General features: G+C 41.1%; 1 protein-coding gene across 6 annotated transcripts; it reads right to left on the bottom strand.

The window, feature by feature from the left end:
• Positions 1 to 5,250: 5,250 nt before the first annotated feature.
• LOC116265955 (uncharacterized) lies at positions 5,251 to 17,233 on the bottom strand. 6 transcript variants are annotated; one of them, XM_031646971.2, is made up of 6 exons: positions 15,268 to 17,233; positions 12,288 to 12,434; positions 12,054 to 12,173; positions 6,625 to 7,185; positions 5,809 to 5,871; positions 5,251 to 5,676 (listed from the first exon to the last, which is right to left on the bottom strand). In XM_031646971.2, the coding sequence occupies exons 1-6, from the start codon at positions 16,735 to 16,737 to the stop codon at positions 5,464 to 5,466; spliced, it is 2,574 nt and encodes an 857-aa protein (XP_031502831.1). In that variant the 5' UTR covers positions 16,738 to 17,233; the 3' UTR covers positions 5,251 to 5,463. The 6 variants fall into 6 exon arrangements, 3 of the variants coding, with proteins under 3 accessions (XP_031502831.1, XP_031502832.1, XP_031502833.1); XM_031646972.2 differs by having other exon boundaries at positions 5,474 to 5,698; positions 15,268 to 17,215; XR_007575020.1 differs by having other exon boundaries at positions 5,556 to 5,740; positions 6,436 to 7,185; positions 15,268 to 17,206.
• Between the last annotated feature and the right edge of the window lie 887 nt (positions 17,234 to 18,120).

The following is an 18,120-nucleotide window of genomic DNA, read 5'->3' as shown; positions in this document are numbered from 1 at the left end:
AACTGCACTTGAGCCGCCGAGAGACTTTGTCGCTAACTCTGTGACGTAGGACCTTGAGCCAATACATCGCTCAAGAACTTAATTAATTATATTAATCTTAGCTAATGTAGGCAATTGATCTCTTACCAGCCCAACTGACTATTCCAATTCCAGCAGCTTCCTTTCTTGAACATTAATGTGTCGTGATGCATACAGCGGCTGATGGTTCGACTTATCTTGATTTGAAGCCTAATGGCCGCAATTGGACTGAAATTTATCAACATGAGCTCTAAAGTGGCATTTACCCATAAATCCGACTCAAAACTAACTTGCGAAAGGAGTTGCAATTTCGAAGCTTTTAACAGAAATTTCTGCTCGAGGCGGCCACTTCTTACGTTGTATTTCCTTTTCGGAACCAAAATCTTGGATCTAAGGTTTCGCTGCCACAATAGTTCGAGTTCCATTCAAATTGTGATGGCAAACTAGAAGACCTCTCTCTCTCTCTCTCTCTTATAGAAGGGCAAAATTGGAATTCAAAAAATGATTTCTTATAAAAAAATGAACATACCTCTTATGAGAAAGGTGCTCACTTTTTATTCATAACGGTCGAATAATGGCTTTCATGTCTCATGATTGGCATATTTTCTTTCAATTCAAACACAAGAAAGGTTAACAAGGAACAATGGTCGTTCGTTCTTTGAATGGTAGAGCGAGAAAGAAAACCAGATTCAAACGGGGGGGTTCAGTCGGCCGCCGATCGGATTATGTTGAGATTAGAATGGTCATTTTCGTGAAGCCAACTAAACGGCTAGTCTCACATCAAACCAGTTGTCCCTCACACATGTTGGCTCCATCTTTCTCATCTCATTATTTAAAGAACAACTAATGCTCGCAAGTTGTCACCCAAGTCCCGACGCGGTTTTGGCCTCTCACTCAGGCGCCGGTGGCGGTGGGGTTCCTTCCGGCAACTTGTCATTTTATGCACTTCTAAGAAAGACTTCTGTCCCAACTTCGGCTTCACCACCACTTAATTGACACGTGCAGCATACGATCACTAATGAAAATGAGGGCCAATTATTAATTTATATATATATATATATATATATATATATATATAGGCACTAGGCAGATGCACTTGTTCCATGGTCCCATTGCTGTAACGTCTTTGAAGCTCCAAAGGGCGTTCATTTTGTCTCCTCCTCCCCAAGGAGGGACTGTTTTGAGATTTTTTTTATTTTTGAGATATTTAAAACAAAAAAAGAGAGGAAAGAAAAGGAAGTTGCCGACTATTAAAAGGAGAAATTTATGGTTTCTGACCTGCTTTTTCGCAATTATTTTATTAAGTGGTGAAGTTGACATCCATATAATACAAACTCGGGACCCTTGGTAGCGTCAATAAACATGAAGGTGTCTCCCTTAAAAGTGCGTTAAAATGGCCTAGAGAGAGAGAGAGAGAGAGAGTAAAAAAATGCTTTTGCAATTCCAGCAAGTAAGTAGAACTTTTCCAAGGTCTTTAAAAGTCGCACTGAAAAAATATAGTGTGTGAATTGCGCTTGAACCTGGCATCTGCATCAGTTGTTCTTCAAGCATTAATAATTTCAACCACTACTTGTATTCATTAGTGTGGCTGATGAACAAAAACTGCCAAAGGTGTCTGATTGAAAAAAGAAAAGCTAATTCCTCTGTTATTAATTAACTGTTCCTTTCTGCAACTTCTTGATCCAAAGACAGTATAATATAAATGTTGGATGGGCTTTCCATAAACAAACAAGACATTATGGGGGACTTTCATAAATTCAATTATTTCAAGTAGATATGAATAACCCCAACTTGCCTATTGTTTAAAAATTTAAAAAAATATATGAGAGGAGCTGTTTCTTAAATTCCTTGATTGTTAATGGGAAAGTGGAAGACTGAATGGAGAAAACAAGTTTTTCTGCCATTTCAAATTGAAAAAAGATGCGCTAGTAAATTTTTCTAAGGTGGGAAAATGTTTCCTGGTCGTGAGATGGAAGAAGAATTTGGAAGAGTTTTTTTCTTTTTCTTTTTTTTTTTTTCAATATATTCCCTCTCATGTTACCCCAGAAAAAGAAACTTTTTCAAAAGGAAAATATGCTCGGACCTTTCTTTAAAGAGGCTTTTCCTTTTCCTCAAACACAGTGTTCTTCAACATAGCCAAGAAAAAGGATGTCATGAATGCGTATAATACACCGCTTCAGACAAAAAGGAGTCACATTGATCTGTAAAAGTGCTATTCTCAAACAAGTAAGAGATGTAAATGTCTCAGATATACTTAGTGGCGGAGCCGGGATTTTTTAACTGAGGGGTGCTCGGGCCCTCATCCCCACGTAATTTTTGAATCTTCGTAGTATAATTTCAACTCATCTTAAAGAATTTTTTGATTGGCTGAGGTGGGCAACTGCCCACACCAGCCCTCATGTATCTTCGTAACTGGATATATCCCATTATCAATATAGATTTGAATCCTTTCACTCTGATCCGGTGGAGAGGTTTCCGGATTCAGATTGGATCCAATATTTGAGCAAGATCCATTTGGTTGCATAACTTTGGATTCTTAGGCTAGTCGGCTCCAAATTCAATTTTAGAAAAAGGAGAAGTTTGCTTTTAGGGTGCAGGCTCACCTATTTAATGGTCTCGTCCTCTTCTCAAAATTCTTCCTTTTGCAAAGGAGAGAAAACAAAGAGATGTGAGTGCAAGAATGATTGTCCAAGATATTTAGTTACTGTTTGTGTCTGTGTTTGGCAAGACTGGCCCATTCCCCAGAATCATTTATCATTTTCCTAAGAACGTGTTACATGGCCCGAGTCACACTGTGTTCCGAATCAATCTGGTAGGCAAAATCTAATCTCAATCTTGTTTAAATCAATCTTAAAAAAAGAAAAAAGAAAGAAAGAAAGAAATACGAGTTCAAATTACATATCTATACAAACCTTGTTTACTCACATACACTGGCCCGGATACTGTTCAGGTCTTAGTTGGGAGTCCAGCTGAACTTGACTCTGTAACAGAGAAGTATGAAATTCACCACAGCAACTATGTTCCACACATTTTTAGTTCCTGATTTTCTCAGCTGCAAGTACTGACTTCTTTGGACTTTCATCAGTTGAAATGTGACCTGTAGATTTTCCGAGTTCGAACCGTTTACATCTCTAATGAAATGACGAGTCATGACGGGGCGCGACGCAGTCAGTGAAGCTGGCAATTGGCACATGCAATAATTCGAACGCCAAGTGGACCGTTGCTGGTGGACACCATCGTCTGACCAAATCTGCACACTTAGTATCAGAATCTTTCCGCGATGTTGACGGCATCTATAGAAAATCCGCGAAATTTCCACGTGCCGGCTTTCAGTTGGCTGAACTGATTGTGGAAGGAGCGGTACACCCCACAAATCAACTAAGTTGTTTGTTCTCTTGTTCATACACTGGCTAGTTGTTTGTTCTCTTGTTCATACACAGCCAAAAGAGAGTGACCACGGTCTGCATTTTAATGTCATTACCAGGGAACAGACCCACCAAACTTGAATTTTCTTCTGATTAATTCAATCTAAGATTGGTCTCGCTTAGTGCGAAGAATTGGCCGGTGATCTGCTCTTTGTGATCAACAAGGGTTTGATCAGCTTCGTGAGTTCCTCATCACTAGAGAAAGTGAACATGTTTTGACCGTTTGATGCAAGAATTGAGGGAAAACTTAGTTGGAAATAGTTAAATATTCCCAATCATGTATGAATGAAAGGATGAAGAAGGGCTGCTTGTGAAGATGAATTCTCCCAACAGGATTGATCTTCTTACTTGTTCACTGTATCGGATTCGTGCATCCAATTCTTTGATACGCAAGTGTCGCTAAAGGCTAAAGCTAATGTGGTGTTGTTGGTTCAAGTTCCATGATAATTGTTCATCGTTACAAGTTCAAAGTGAAAGGTGCTCCTTACTTTCAGGGAAAAAATCTTTTTTTTTTTTCAAATAAAAACCGCACATTTTATGAAAGTTGTCAAATAAATGCTTCGAGTAATTAAATTACTCGAAAAAGTGTACAAATGTAGCACGTTGGAGGATCATTTTTTAAGAAAAAAATATGAAATGAATATTGTCTATTTTTCGTCAAAATTACCAAAATACCCTTTGAGGTTAAGAAAAGGAGGAACCCTCTTGCAGGATACGGAAAAGTTAATATTTTAAAAAGACAAAAATGTCCCTCTTCTAACAAAATAGAGTATGGGGTCCATGTTAGCCACCGAACACGCAGCAGCCTCTCACTTTATCCCCTTACTTGACAGTTGTATATATATTAAAAAAAAAAAGCGTGATGTTTTTTCTTTTAAAATTTTAATTATAATAAAAGGAAAGTTTCTCTAAAAAAAAAAAAGAGGAGGAGCCATTGGGTGGAATTTTAGGTGCGTTTCAGTGTGACAAAGGCAAGGCGACGGAAATAATCATGTGACGACGGGAAGAAGGGTGCGTGGCCACAGGAAATGGAATCCAATGAAATTTGGAGTGTGTTTGATTCCGTCAAAGGTCCAAAAGATGGACGCCAAAATCATGGTTATAGTTTTCTATCGTTGTGATTTTTTAGAAAAGTAAACGAAAAAGCTTGTAGATACTGACGCAGCTAACATATGTTGAAAATTATTGTTAGGAATAAAGATCAAAACCACAAGTTCTTCATGCATAAGTTGGAATCCCGTGCTCGGTCTACGTGCATACACACTTGAATATGGATTAGCTTTCTCAGATTGTCAGTGAAATCCACACACTTGAATATGGATGGAGAAGTCCAGAGTGAATAAATTTATCTTCTCCACGCAAACATTCCTCTATTCTCGATCTGTAGCAATTCTGTTTACCATTTTGTCTAGGTTTAGTGACAACAGGTCTAATATATGTTACTTCATGTCGACCATATTTTGGAGCAAAGTTGTAAGCAACTGCAATTACATTGTTCCTTCAAGATTGTTTAACTCAGTCAAGATACAGGTCTGAGACGTGGGCAGACCTTGGTGTTGGACCAAATAACTTGTGATTTAAATTGCTTCTGTTCGTGCTCAAAACGAATTCAGATGTCAGACAGCTCTTATGGTCCAACTAAGTCCTCTATTTAAACCCATCACATTAAAACGGATCATCCTTTGATTTGTGTCTATTTATGGTTATTTAACCATGAATGTCCGATGTTTAACAGCGAGAGGAGACTCTTTTTGCACATCATTAATGATAAAAGAGCAAGGACTATGTTCGATTTTCATATATATATATATATATATATACACACACATACAGATGATCCGACTCCTTTATGTCCTTGTCCTCGATGAAACAACATGATTGGAATAACAGTGGAGTAGGACCATCGAACCACCGGGTAAGGAGTACGTTAAAAAGAAAACGCATGGTGGGGTTTTGGACCATTTGAGAATTGACAGTAGAAGAAACAATAGAACATGAGCAACTTTGTTATCTTCTTTTCTCATAACTGAGGCAACACATTGTTTGCTCTGCTTATTCCCTTTTGTTTCCCGATGAGGTCCTTCGCCTTGTACGGATGGCAAATAGGCGGTTGAAATGCATGGCACGACTGTCCCTCCTGTTCTTGTTTGAACAGCCTCCTGTCCTTGTTCGAATTATTCTCTTCTGTCGCTTGCACCCAGAAGTCGTCTGGCCCTTGAGGACACAACTTGGCCTGGACCCGATGTGCGCCACAGCTTTGAGTGTCAAATTTTAGATCAGGATCTCTTTCCATTACCCTGGAATAGAGTAAATAATGTAGGGAGAAGAAAGCGTGCTCAAAGTAGAAGCAGGGTGACTAGCCTACCATATTCCCACGGGCTGTTGTAGCACGCTCGGAAGAGACCCTCAATGGCGCATCTGCGACAACCTGCAATGGTGGCAACAAGATCAATCTCTGATCATCCCAACCTCTCTCCCTCTCTCTATAGAGATAAGACGTCCTACTATATCTGTATATCAGACCAAAGCACCGTCCACTTAGCTAATGTGTGTTAAAGATTAAAAGAGGTCAGGAGTTAGATGTGCATTGCACCATGTCGACATAATCTGGAAGGAATCTCCATTCCAGCTTGCTTTAAAAAAAGAAAAAAGAAGAGGGCAACGATACTTCTTCCCCAAGAAAGTGGCTTTTCAAAATAGCATAATTTGCATGAGGCAACGACGATCGTACCCCAGATTCCCTCAAAAAGGGAAAAAAAAAACTTTAAACATTCTCTTGCCGATACAAAAGCGGAGACCGATCCGAATCAACCCTGCTGCTAAAGACCCATCATTTATAACAGAAACAAACACAAAGGTAAAACAAGACTTCCATATGCAGGAAACTTTTCCTTGCCTTGAAGAACACCACCAGAAAAATGTGGCATTGGGCAGGACCAACCATTGGTAAGTGAAAAGAAAAATGACACAGGATTTCGTATGCAACACCAACCTTACATGAAACAAAATATCTCGGCCACCATCCCCCCCCCCTTTCAACAACTCATCCCCCCTTGCTGCACCCTTTCTCTTTTCACCATGTCAAGGCAGTAGTGCCCAATACAGGCGAAGAAGAGGAACACATACCAAGAACCACCCTAGATAGGCTCACGACGCTGAAAACAAGCAAAGCCATCACAACCTTCTTTGAAGCCATAACCCTGAGATTGACCCTCAGATCACGCTCTCTCATAAGCCTCTGAGCTGCATGCCCCACCATAAGCAACCGTGATCCCACCCAGCAAACCAACATCCTCACAGCATCCCGGACACTAATCTGAGCTTCGTTGGCACTCACTTCCACATACCTCCACCCCCTCTCCGGGCCATTTAGACATCCAAATGCTGTATCCCTGATGCCTTGCTGATCAAGGCCGAGTATTTCATTCAGCCAAGCAGACAAGCGGACTAGAATTCTTGCCATCCATGCCACCTCGTCATCAGTTATTGGCCGTCTCATCCAGTCCCCTTTATATTTTACATCATCCCATGTGCATTTTCCTACACCTGGGTGCTTGGGCGTGAACACCTCCTCTCGGACAGGTGTGAGACTCACTGGTTCAGGTGTTGTACCCCTGAATCTTTCAGCTGGACCGAAGAGGATGATGACCAGAGACTTGAGGGACTGCAAAGCTTGAAGACACCGCAGCCTCTTCTCCCCAGAGATGGATTGCACCTCAGTTTCCGCACGCAGGATTAATAGCTGTAGTATCACCAAAGGAAATAGTATAGAGCATCAGTTATTAAAAGCTACACAAGAGCTGCCACTAACAGGAGATGCATGTTGATTAATGGCCTATGAACAAGTGTATCTGATTAACCTCCTAACTCTTTAACAAGTAGACAGGACGCCCCTGCACAATAACAGGATATACTAGACAAGAAAATGAAATAATTCATTCAACTCACAAAAAAATGAAATTGAACACAACAAGGGCATTTTGGATGTTCTAAGTAACTGCAAAAGAATTAGTTTGCCATAGAAAGGCAATTTGACAAAAACAGAAGCCTATGTGCTCAAATTAACATCTAAATTGGTGTCATTACGCAAGTAGAAACAAGTTCTGCCATTGAAGTTCAAGCAGGAAAGGGCCAGTGGCTTGAGCAGAAAGGACCCCGCCACAGGACGGGCTCAATATATGAGTTTTGCCCCTACCCAATGAATAGGAATGCAACAGGCGTCCAGAAGTCAAAATACCTAGCTTATGAGATTTTCTTCTTGCCCTACACATTTGATTCGATAAATACTGGAATAAGAGAAAGGCTATTAAATTGATTCATGTGAGCCAAACATCTGCAGAACCCTGAATAGTACTAGCTAGAAAGGGCTATCCAAAATTCCAAATATAGGGGAAAGTGTGTGCCTTGTTTGAAAAATAGTTATTTTGTCTAAGACGACTGACACATCAAACTGATGATCCTCTAGCATACGACTGTTAATAATGAGAAATCAACCAAGATCCCTCTAATTGGAGAATGTATCGACCAGGCAATCTTATCCAACAAATAGTTAAAAAAACATCAATAAATTTCTTCACCAACAGCAGTAGCCCCACACCACATTCTCCATAACGTACAAAGTTCTGAACAATCCATATTTGTAGCCCTGTTGCTCTAGGATGCACTGCATCATAAGAAGGTAGAACAATTGGAGTGGCATCCAGCCCTGACAATACAATACACTTTTCCATGACACGGTCAGTATCTCCCTAACACACCACCACCCTAGGGTTATACAACACTGCTCAATAACTTGCATTTTTCGACAGGCTTTTTTTTTGTTTTGTCATGCAACCAAACTCCTATATCCATTAATAAACTGGACCTTGAACGCCAACAAGTTCTTCCTATCAACACTACCCACTAGACACTTGTGGTTTTAGTATGTATGCATGTGAGTACATCAGGTATCAGCGAGAAAAGAATTCTAATAGTCTTCAGTTTACCAACCCATTCTTTCAATAATAGCCACTGAGACTAGGAACTTCAAACAGGGACACCAAAAAGAGCTCCAACCAATATCTTGGAAAACAGAGAAAACTTAGCTATCCATGGACCATGGCTATGTACAAGATGTTGAAAGCACGTTATCAGACATAGGGAACCTGGTAAACTCTAGCCAGGCCCACTTCAGCATATGACATTCACGGTAGCTGAATCACGTTTATGCATCAAACAGTCTTGGACTATTCCCACTATGCCAACTACTTCAGATCTCAGTCTTCAGACTTACATGACCCAACATTTCCGACTGATCAAGGCAGGGGGAATGGGGGGGCCTTCGGACTTCGCTTCGGTTGGTGGGATTGACCCTCTCGCTCACCCGAAAACTATTGAACAAACAGAACTGACACTACTATGAAGCACGAAGGGTAACAAGTCAGAACTCGTTAAAGAGAAAGCTTGTACTGACGATTCGAGCCAAGTCCTTCAAATATCAACATGTTCAATCGCTGACACTACTAATTGATGAACAATAAGGCAATATAATGAAAGAAATGCCTGCTTTCCCTTTTGAAGAAACATGAAATATCAAAGGAGATGGACAAAGGGAACTAACCTTTGTAGCAACTAGCAATCATAACCTTAGAAGAAGTTTTTAGCTTGACTAGAATCACAATTTCTCAACAACGTTCAGTTCTTGAAATGAAACGCTCATCCGATAGAAAACATCACCATGAAAGCTTGAAACAAGAATAATCTTTGGACAAAAGGATTGAACATTCGTTACTTCTATCCGGCGTCACAGATATCGCGATATTTTCAGAAATATTGCGACATTAACGTCAAAAATAAGAAAAACGAAAGAAAAAAAGAAAAAATAACGAAATGTTGAGAAAAGGGAAAAAGTATGCATCCCGTTATTATCACGATTTTTTCCCGCCTTTTCCTGATTTTTCATTTTTCTATTTTTCAGTATTGATATTATCATGGATTTGAATATAAAGTATAAACTTAACTAAATTATTTGCATCATTTTTATTATCATTAAAACATTCATTTTATCACTTTTTATATACTTTTATTTATGTTTTCCTAATAGTTTCTCATTTATTTCATATATACCTAATTTTTTTATTTAAATTTCTGAGTTTTTCCTGAGATTTTCCCAAAGAAAAAAACTTAAAAACCTGAGAAGAATCTCGCTGTTAAAAGACCAGGAACCATATTTTTGACACTGCTTCAAACCTATGTAAAATGAACACTTCTAAAAGGGCGGTGTACTAACGTTGGCACAACCAGATATAGGTAAAAGTACAGATGCGGCTCTGGACTCATGCAGCATGTGTGGCTCTAAACATGTCAGGTGCTATCAATGCACCAGAGGCCAAATCCATTAATTTTTCGATTTGGTCAATTTTGACCAAGACCATGATTTTCCAAAATTTAGGGTTGTTTTTTCTTACTTCACCATGTATATACATGGTAAAGAGCCTTCGACTGAAGTGGAAAGCTCTTCTCCTGCTGCCCCTACCTCCGACAGTAAAGAGCCTTCGACTGAAGCGGAAAGCTCTTCTCCTGCTGCCTCCTAGCTCTGACGTCCAACAAGTCTTCGATTTCCAGCATGCAATGACCTTCTCCAGCGAATGGCTGCCTTCTCCAACAAGACAACAACTTTCTCCAGCGAAAGTGATTGCTCCAACCCGTACCTGTATCGGCACCCATACTTGTACCCATGTGACAGGTCCGGACCCGAGAAGGTGAGAACAGTCTACAAACTTTATCTTCACTTTATCAGGGATGTTAAAGCCAGGGAAAAGACCCATAAGCTTTTCACATTCCTATTTTTATGTTAAATTACAAGACAATCTATTTCTATCAATGACCAAGTAAAAAAGAGATTAAAGTTACAAAATATGCAGCTTCCCATTCATTGATTGTAATATTAAGGCATTTAACAACAAACAAATTGTACTTCAAATAAACTGGTGAGATATTCACATGAAGCATCAGAACTGATAGCACTGTTCAACAGAAACTTAAGATACAATATTTAGTTCCCAAACAAGGCAGTAATGGCTGTCTAAACAAGTGTATGAGTATCTCAAAAGCTTTTATCTACTTGATGCAATTGGAAAAGCTAATCATTTTTAAAGTTCACTTCAGCATTTTAGGTCGTGGGGTTGGAGGCATGAAAGTCGTACATGCATTGAAACATCATGCACCTATACAGCTATGTAACATGGGTACTGCTCTGAAGGAGCAGTACGTGCATCGTACCGGTACGATACTGGTACAGGTGCGGGTGTAGATGGGGTAAGACGTTGACCGTACCGCGTACGGTCAACGTACCTGAGGTCAAATCTGACCATTTTCGGACTCGGTCAAAGTGGACCAAGTCCGAAATGGTCCATCGCACGTTTTAAAAAACCATTTTTTTCCTCTCTCTCGCACGATACCTTTGCCCTCTCGCCCCTCACCATCTCGCCAATCCCCCCCCACCTCGCCCTCTCGCCTCTCCCCCCCTCGCCCCTCACCCCTTTCACCCCTCTTGCCCTGTGCACAACAGAAGAAGACACCTTGCGAGAAGAACACCAGGTCCATTTCGTTCCCACTGCAGGTACTTTTCTTGGTCTTTCCCCTTCTTTCTAGGCCTCTGTTTTTTATCGTGGGGTTCCGTTTGGTCTGGCCAATCAGAGATATACTGTTGTTGGTATATATATCTACTATATCCATCATCGTCTTGTTGTTTCTCTTTCTGCTTTCTACCTACAACTTTTTCTGCAATCGGCATCGGCTGATGGTGGCATTACTGAAGTCACGAAGGATATCCACACCGTGAATAGTTGGAACTGCCATGGAACTTGGATGTAGGCTAGTTGGAACTCCCAAAGGACAGATTTTTTGGTCTTGGAATTCTTAGTATCTATAAATTTTGGATCATGATTTAATGATTTATAAATATACTATTTTGTTTGTAATATATATATGTGTGTGTGTGTGTGTACGGGCCGTACGCCTGCACCCAAGTTTTTGGAACATGATCCGCACCAGTACCCATTCTGGCATCCGTAACCGTACCTATGGGACATAGCAATACAGTGATGGGTTGTGATTCCCATGAAGGGACAATAACTTTTCGACTGGTAAAATGGAATAATTAAGCCTGGCTTGCTCAGTCTCTACCATCTAACCCAGCCTGGTCTCACTCAACAAGACAAATAATCAAAGCCTGGTCCATGTCTAATTGTATCAAAGCTACGTTGGCCAAGTGAGTGCAACTAAAATCCAACTAAACTTGCAGGTGTTTATAACACGCCTTTCTATAATACCTTTACCAGTCGCTTCAAAACTTTACCAGTGGCCATGATGCTCACTTCACCTACGTGAGAAGGTTGGATTGATGACATTCCCTCAAAACCATAGAAGTAATTCAAGCTTGGTCAAGCTCGGGACTTGTACACCCAAATAATCAAGACAGATAACAGAAGTTTTTAATCATCAATTATAAATTTAAATTAGATCATAGAATGAATACAATTCATATAAGAAACAGAAAAATAAATTCTCTCAATTTTAAAATATTTTGCTTGACAACCATTAACATGGTCAACTAGAGAAAGGATGGACCTGAAGCAATTGTTTCCCACCATCTTCAGAATCACTAAAAAGCTTCAAAGAGGAAGATGAATTTTCATGGGAGGAAGATCTTTCAGCATCACCAGTACTAGGTAAACCATCTTCCCAGTCCTGAAAGTACAAAAAATTAGTGACGAGATCAGGATAAGTTATAAGAAGACATTTCCTGATTTTTTAACCATATTCCCATAAATAGAAGCTAAGCATCTAAAGAACTGAACATACCTGTAACTGCACACGGATCGAAGGCACAAATTTATACAAATTGTCATTTGAAGAAGAAGGTCCAGGTACTGGTTTAGAAATATAAGCAACATGAAGTCTTTTTAAAAGATCCAACAGCTCTCCACTTGAAAGCAAAATACTCAGCACCTAGAAAGAGCAGAATCTTTAGGAAGCCATGACATTCAGAATTTTCACCAAGAATTAACTTAAAATGGTTCGACTAAACAATTTCATTAAATGTTCCCAACATTGTGCACTTCTAAATTACAAATGACTTTGTCCACGGATCAATGTTGTACAATGTGTAAAATTGCCAATACCTGTATTAGGTTGAGTCCAAAGCTTGACATAAGACATCACAAAAAGAATCGCAAATTCATTTTTTTGGAAATTAAAGAACACATAAAATTTTAAAAAGTAAATATTAAGAAAGTAGGAACAATTTTATTTTTATGAATTAACGTGATTGCAGAAACACAACAAAATAACAAGCACAAGTTACCTCATACATGCTTTCATTAGAGATAGTTAAGATTGACCACTTATGTTTCTATTAATACTTAAATGGCATTGATACACATAATGTTTTATTGTGTATGAATCACTCATCGGACCCTTAACTCGAATTACTTAAATTGGAGGATACACCTAGGCTCTCATATGAAAACCATGAAAGCCCTAATTATGTTGCAAGAGATCATACACTTTTTTATTTCAAACGTATAAGAATATATTTAGCATAAGAAATTTATCAAACTTTCAGTTCAGGAAAAAAAAAGACTCAATTTTTCTGTTTTGGAAGCAAAATGTAAGATACACCTTGTATTCTCTGTGATGAGAGACGCAGGGCCATACCATAAGTTACACCCTCAAAACTATTTTATCAAATGTATCACATCATTTTGGTTCATAGTTACTTACAATATGATACGCTATGCTATGCACCACACTGCCATGCATACTGCAGGGTTTTCCTAGCACTCTTGTCCGCTACTTCAAGTAATGAATAAATTAGAATCCTTGCTAGCATGTACAACCTGCCATGAAGAAAGTATTCTTCCACTCTTATAACTTGGCATCAAGAAATGGAAACAGGACAAGCTTAAATCCATAATTTATTTCCTGACAAGTACCAATTTTTCTTCCTAACTCATTGTTGTACCAACTTCCCTCATGAGAATACCCTAATATAAAAATGGTCAATTTATCTCCTTAAAATTCCACCAGCAAATCTACTCATGGTTAACAGTGAGAGCATTCCAAGCTCTACTCTATCATGAGCTCACTACAGTTAAGCCTGGCCTCAGCTCCCCCAAAGAATAAACAAGCGAACCCAAGCACCTAGCTTAAGCAAAACTTCAGATTTCAGAAACAAGCCAAGGCCGATCAAGCAGATGACTTTGAAGCTTCAGAATGCTCATTTAAGTCAAAAAATAAACATATAATGTGTAACATGAGTGTGACTCAAAAAACAATAGCAACCTGAGTGGCACACCAGTCAAGGCACCAAATGTCAACAGATGATTGGGGTTTGAAGATCATGTAACAATAGTGTTTGCCTGTTCTAATAACATTTAATCAAATCAGAAGAAAGGCCTGGAGGCATCACAGATTCCGCCTCAAGCCAAATGAATTTTTATTTGGCAAGCCAGATATGTAAAGCCTCAGCTGGACCTGAATCCAACCAATCTGCAGCCCTAGTTGCCATCCTCACATGTGAATCTGTTCACTTATTGGCTTATTTTAACAGAGCCAACGGATGCGACACCTGAAGTTGGAGAAGAGGCCTTGTTATTGGGATTCTATGCAGTCGATTTTTTTTGTGCCAAGTTTAATCCAGCATTCTGCAATTCTAAAAAAATGCACAAGCAAAATCAAACTGGTCCAACATTATTTGGAGCTACTAGTTCTCTCTCTCTCTCTCTCTCTCTCTCTCTCTCTCTCTCTCTCTCACACACACACACACACACACAGACACAAAGACACTGTCCAATTCAGTATGACCTAAGTCATGCATGAGCACACGAAATGGACGTCAAGCCATTATGGGCTTCAAACCAGTCTGGGCCTATGGTCATTCCAGGAAATTTAGTTCATCTATGTGTAAAGGAGTGAGTCGACCGACATCCATGTCCCCTTGAATAGCAAACATCTGTGATGGATGACCTCCTATGGGGATAAAATCTTTAAGGATTTATTTGTGTTCATTGATCAAATGATCCACCAGACAATTCAACCAATAGGGGCCATTGGAACATCCAATGCCACCACTGCGGTGATTAAACCCTTCTTTGGCAACACATATGTTTCTCAACAGCCAAGATTCTTTGCAATCATGAGTAGATATTGGAATTTCTGTGGAATGGTAGGAGAAATAGGCATTGCCACATAAGTTAGACGCCTGCCATCTCACTAGCAGATATTGAGAAAGTGACTACTACTACACACACACATACTCACAGATAGAGAGAGAGAGAGAGAGAGAGAGAGAGAGAGAGAAAGAGTTAAAGACAAGCCTATTTTTGTTTCATATACAAACCAATTAGACAACCATCATACTTAAAAAAAATAACATTCGTTACTCTAGCACAGTTATCCGTTGTGTAATTTGTTACATACCTCAGATGCAATAAGAGAAATTTCAAATCATGGTGAAGATACAAATATGTATGTTGTGAAGGGAAGTCAGCAACAAGAAAAGGAAAAATAAGGGAGAGATATGAGCACAGCCACAAGGTAAATCTGAAATGGATAATAGAATGTAAAAGCTTTTTGTGTATCATTAGCGTCAAAACAGCAAAATAATTAGTGAAAGTATAGGCTATACTATCTAAAGAGAACTCCAACATCAAACCCCCTATGAGGAACACTACCAACACGTAAATAATGAAAACATGGTAAAAACTAAAAAGAGGAAACAAAAGGCAAGACTCTGTACCGAAGCCATAGGAGAAGACAAACATAAGGCAGAGGTGAATACCTTCTGTGTCATCTGAATCACCGTCTCCACGTCAACATGAAGGAACTTATGAGCAAAATTAAGGAAACGAACAACAAGCGATGTATAGAAGAGGTAATTTGACGTTACATAACCTTGCCAGCCAGGTGTATACGTATTATCCGGCTGGTTCATATTCTCATCCTCTCGGTTGTTTCTCAACTGATTGCTCTTCGGAGAAAATCCAACGTACCCCTGATTCCTCAGGCGATCAGCCTCTTCAGCTTTCCTATCCTTTTCATCAAGATCAATGTAACGCCTCAAGTTGATTTTCCAAGGCTCCAAGTAGCGTGTCCACAGATGGAAAACTTCGCCGACGTTCCTAATAGAACTCCCAACAGGGCAGAACTCCAACGTTCTTAGTATATACCTATACATAGGCCGCCTTAGCAACAAATTCCATGGGTCGAACCGATGACCGTGCCGTACATCGGTCGAAATTGAAGCCTTCGTTTCCATGTCAAGTGCATCACCATATAGCATTGCATCGGAATTCAGATATTCAAACAATAATAATGCAACGTCACCCACCCCCGCAACCGGAGGTAATTCGTCCAAGGCAGCACGTAGGGCGAAAGAGACGCCAAGAGAACGTTGAATGTTCACAGGCACCGGTGAAAAGTCATTGTCGATCAACCAAAAATGCATAAATGTGTACAACAAGAACTCCGCCCTTGATTCAAGACAGCTATCTTCAGTGGCGGAATAATGAAGTAAGGAGCTCCGATACGGATAAGATGAAGAACTGAGCCTCTGAGTGGGCACAAAAGCTCGTAGGTATGCATAAAGAAGCCGGCTGTAAAGACTCAGCTCTGTCTTCGTCCCCGGTGGTCTGCTACCACCGTGTAACACGGGCAGCGACGAGGTCCATCTTTCTAACCTAAATAGCTTGTTCTTCCGCGGTACCACAGTACCGGAACTCTCGGTCCTTCCTTTGCAAACCGGATAATAAGCAAACCAGAACATGAAGTACTCAAAAACGTTCAACTGAATCTGGCCCGAATCCTGCTTAATCCTAGAACCGAACAATGGGCACAATTCTGTCAAAAGCGGCCGGTACCTGTCGTCGGCCAACACGACTTTCACCCACTCCGGCAACCTCTCAATCGGGAATACAAACTTGACCAGAGAACGCCGGTCGGCGGAGAAAATCGACGAAAACAGCAAGCCAGAAGGGGAGAGCAGCTCGTAGAGATTACCCGAAACCTCGTCGTCCTGGAAACGATCGATCCACCCGAGTGGCAATGCCTGTTTCTGGGAAGGGGAAACATCGAAGCCGAAGAGCTTGCAGATGAGGGCGGGGAAGGCAAGGGAGAAGAAAGGGCGGGATCGATCGGCGGGATGGCTGAGAAGGAAGGAGCGCACGGAGGCGATGGCGGCCGACACCTCGGCGGGAGATGCGGATCGTACGATCAGAGACGCGAGGTCCTCGGCTTTATGGTGAGAGTCCATGGCGGTCTCGACAGAGTCGCTCAGGAATTAGGGTTTTGGGATGCGGATTCACAGGGGAAGCGTCTAGCGCTTGGGGAACGACGGAAGAAGAACGGAAACGATCTAGGATTGCGAGATTAATGCCACTCGCTCCCTCGCTGTCGCTCGCTTAACCTTGCTTTCTGCGTTTGAAGTTTAAATGGAGGGGAACACCGAAGCGATGGCGCCCCGGAAAGCCGAGGGAAAAAAATGCCGAGGTCTGCGTTTTATATAGCTCCTCTTCTGGAGACGTGGCGATGTGTTATCGCGCCACATGGAAAATGGGTCGGACCCATCGAAGTTTTCACCCGAATCCGAAACGTTAACCCGGCACGAAGCCTTTGTTATGGGTCCGGGCTTCAGTTGGATTCTGCTTGTTGGATCCCTTTCCATATTTGACCCACTTCGGGTTTGATCATTTTCTCTCTCTCTCTCTCTGTTTTTTTTTTCTTTCATTAGGTAGAAATTCATGCGCACCTAAACTGAAAGGTAAGCCCAAACGGTAATCCCAAAATATATCACAGTGAAGACATTAGCGTGTTTGATAGCTGTGGATCTTAGATCCGATTGCAGATCCACGGATTTGACAAACACCGATTAGCCTGGGCATCAGGCCGGGCCGGGTACCCACCGGGGACCCGGCCCGGCGCCCTCCTTGTCGCCCAAATCCACTGATTAAGGTTGGAGGGGCGGGAGGTCCGACCTTTCCCGCGAATAGCAGGAGACTCATGGCGGGAAGAGGCGCGCCATAACCTCCGCCTCCTCTGCAGTCTCTCTCTCTCTCTCTCTCTTTTTCTCTCTTCTGTCACCTTTCGGCGACGAAAAATTGCCGGAAAAATAAAAAGAAGAAACTCCCGGCAATGGCTGAAGGTTTCAAAATTTTCAAAACCAAATGGCTCGAGGGTTTCAAAATTGAATGTTCAGAATAGAAACCTTGTCAAGGGTTTCCGAAAAGAAACCCTCGGCAGTTGCTGATCTAAAACCCTCGGCCACTGCCGAGAGTTTGAGAAATTTTCCAAAATTTTCCTTTCGAAACCTTGTCGAGAGTTTCCTTTCCAAAACGAAACCCTCGGCAGTGGCTGTGGGTGTCAGCAACATTCTTCGGCTGACAGACGGAGAGGGAGATGGAAAAGGAGAGAGAGAGAGGCGTCACTGGAGCTCCGTGGATCGTCCGACCGTCGTCGGCCCCCGCCGGACCGTCGCTTCCCCCACGGCTGGTCGGATGCCTGAAGGAAGAGGGAGAAAATCGTGAAATGAAAAATCAAACCCGATAAAAGAAGAAACGGGAGAAAGCACTGCATGAAACAGGTTGGATTTAAAAAACCTCGGATCAAAGATAGATCCAAGGATCCGAAATCAACCCTC

Source organism: Nymphaea colorata, chromosome 12 (assembly GCF_008831285.2).
Source record: "Nymphaea colorata isolate Beijing-Zhang1983 chromosome 12, ASM883128v2, whole genome shotgun sequence".
NCBI lineage: Eukaryota > Viridiplantae > Streptophyta > Magnoliopsida > Nymphaeales > Nymphaeaceae > Nymphaea > Nymphaea colorata.
The sequence above is the reverse complement of the archived record's forward strand: the minus strand, read 5'-3'. Positions and strand labels throughout refer to the sequence as shown.

Coding starts and splice junctions, on each gene's coding strand:
- LOC116265955 (XM_031646971.2), bottom strand. CDS start 16,737: ATGGACTCTCACCATAAAGCCGAGGACCTCGCGTCTCTGATCGTACGA. Junction 12,174..12,287: donor CGATCCGTGTGCAGTTACAG/GTATGTTCAGTT, acceptor TTGTACTTTCAG/GACTGGGAAGATGGTTTACC. Junction 7,186..12,053: donor GTGGGAAACAATTGCTTCAG/GTCCATCCTTTC, acceptor GTGATACTACAG/CTATTAATCCTGCGTGCGGA.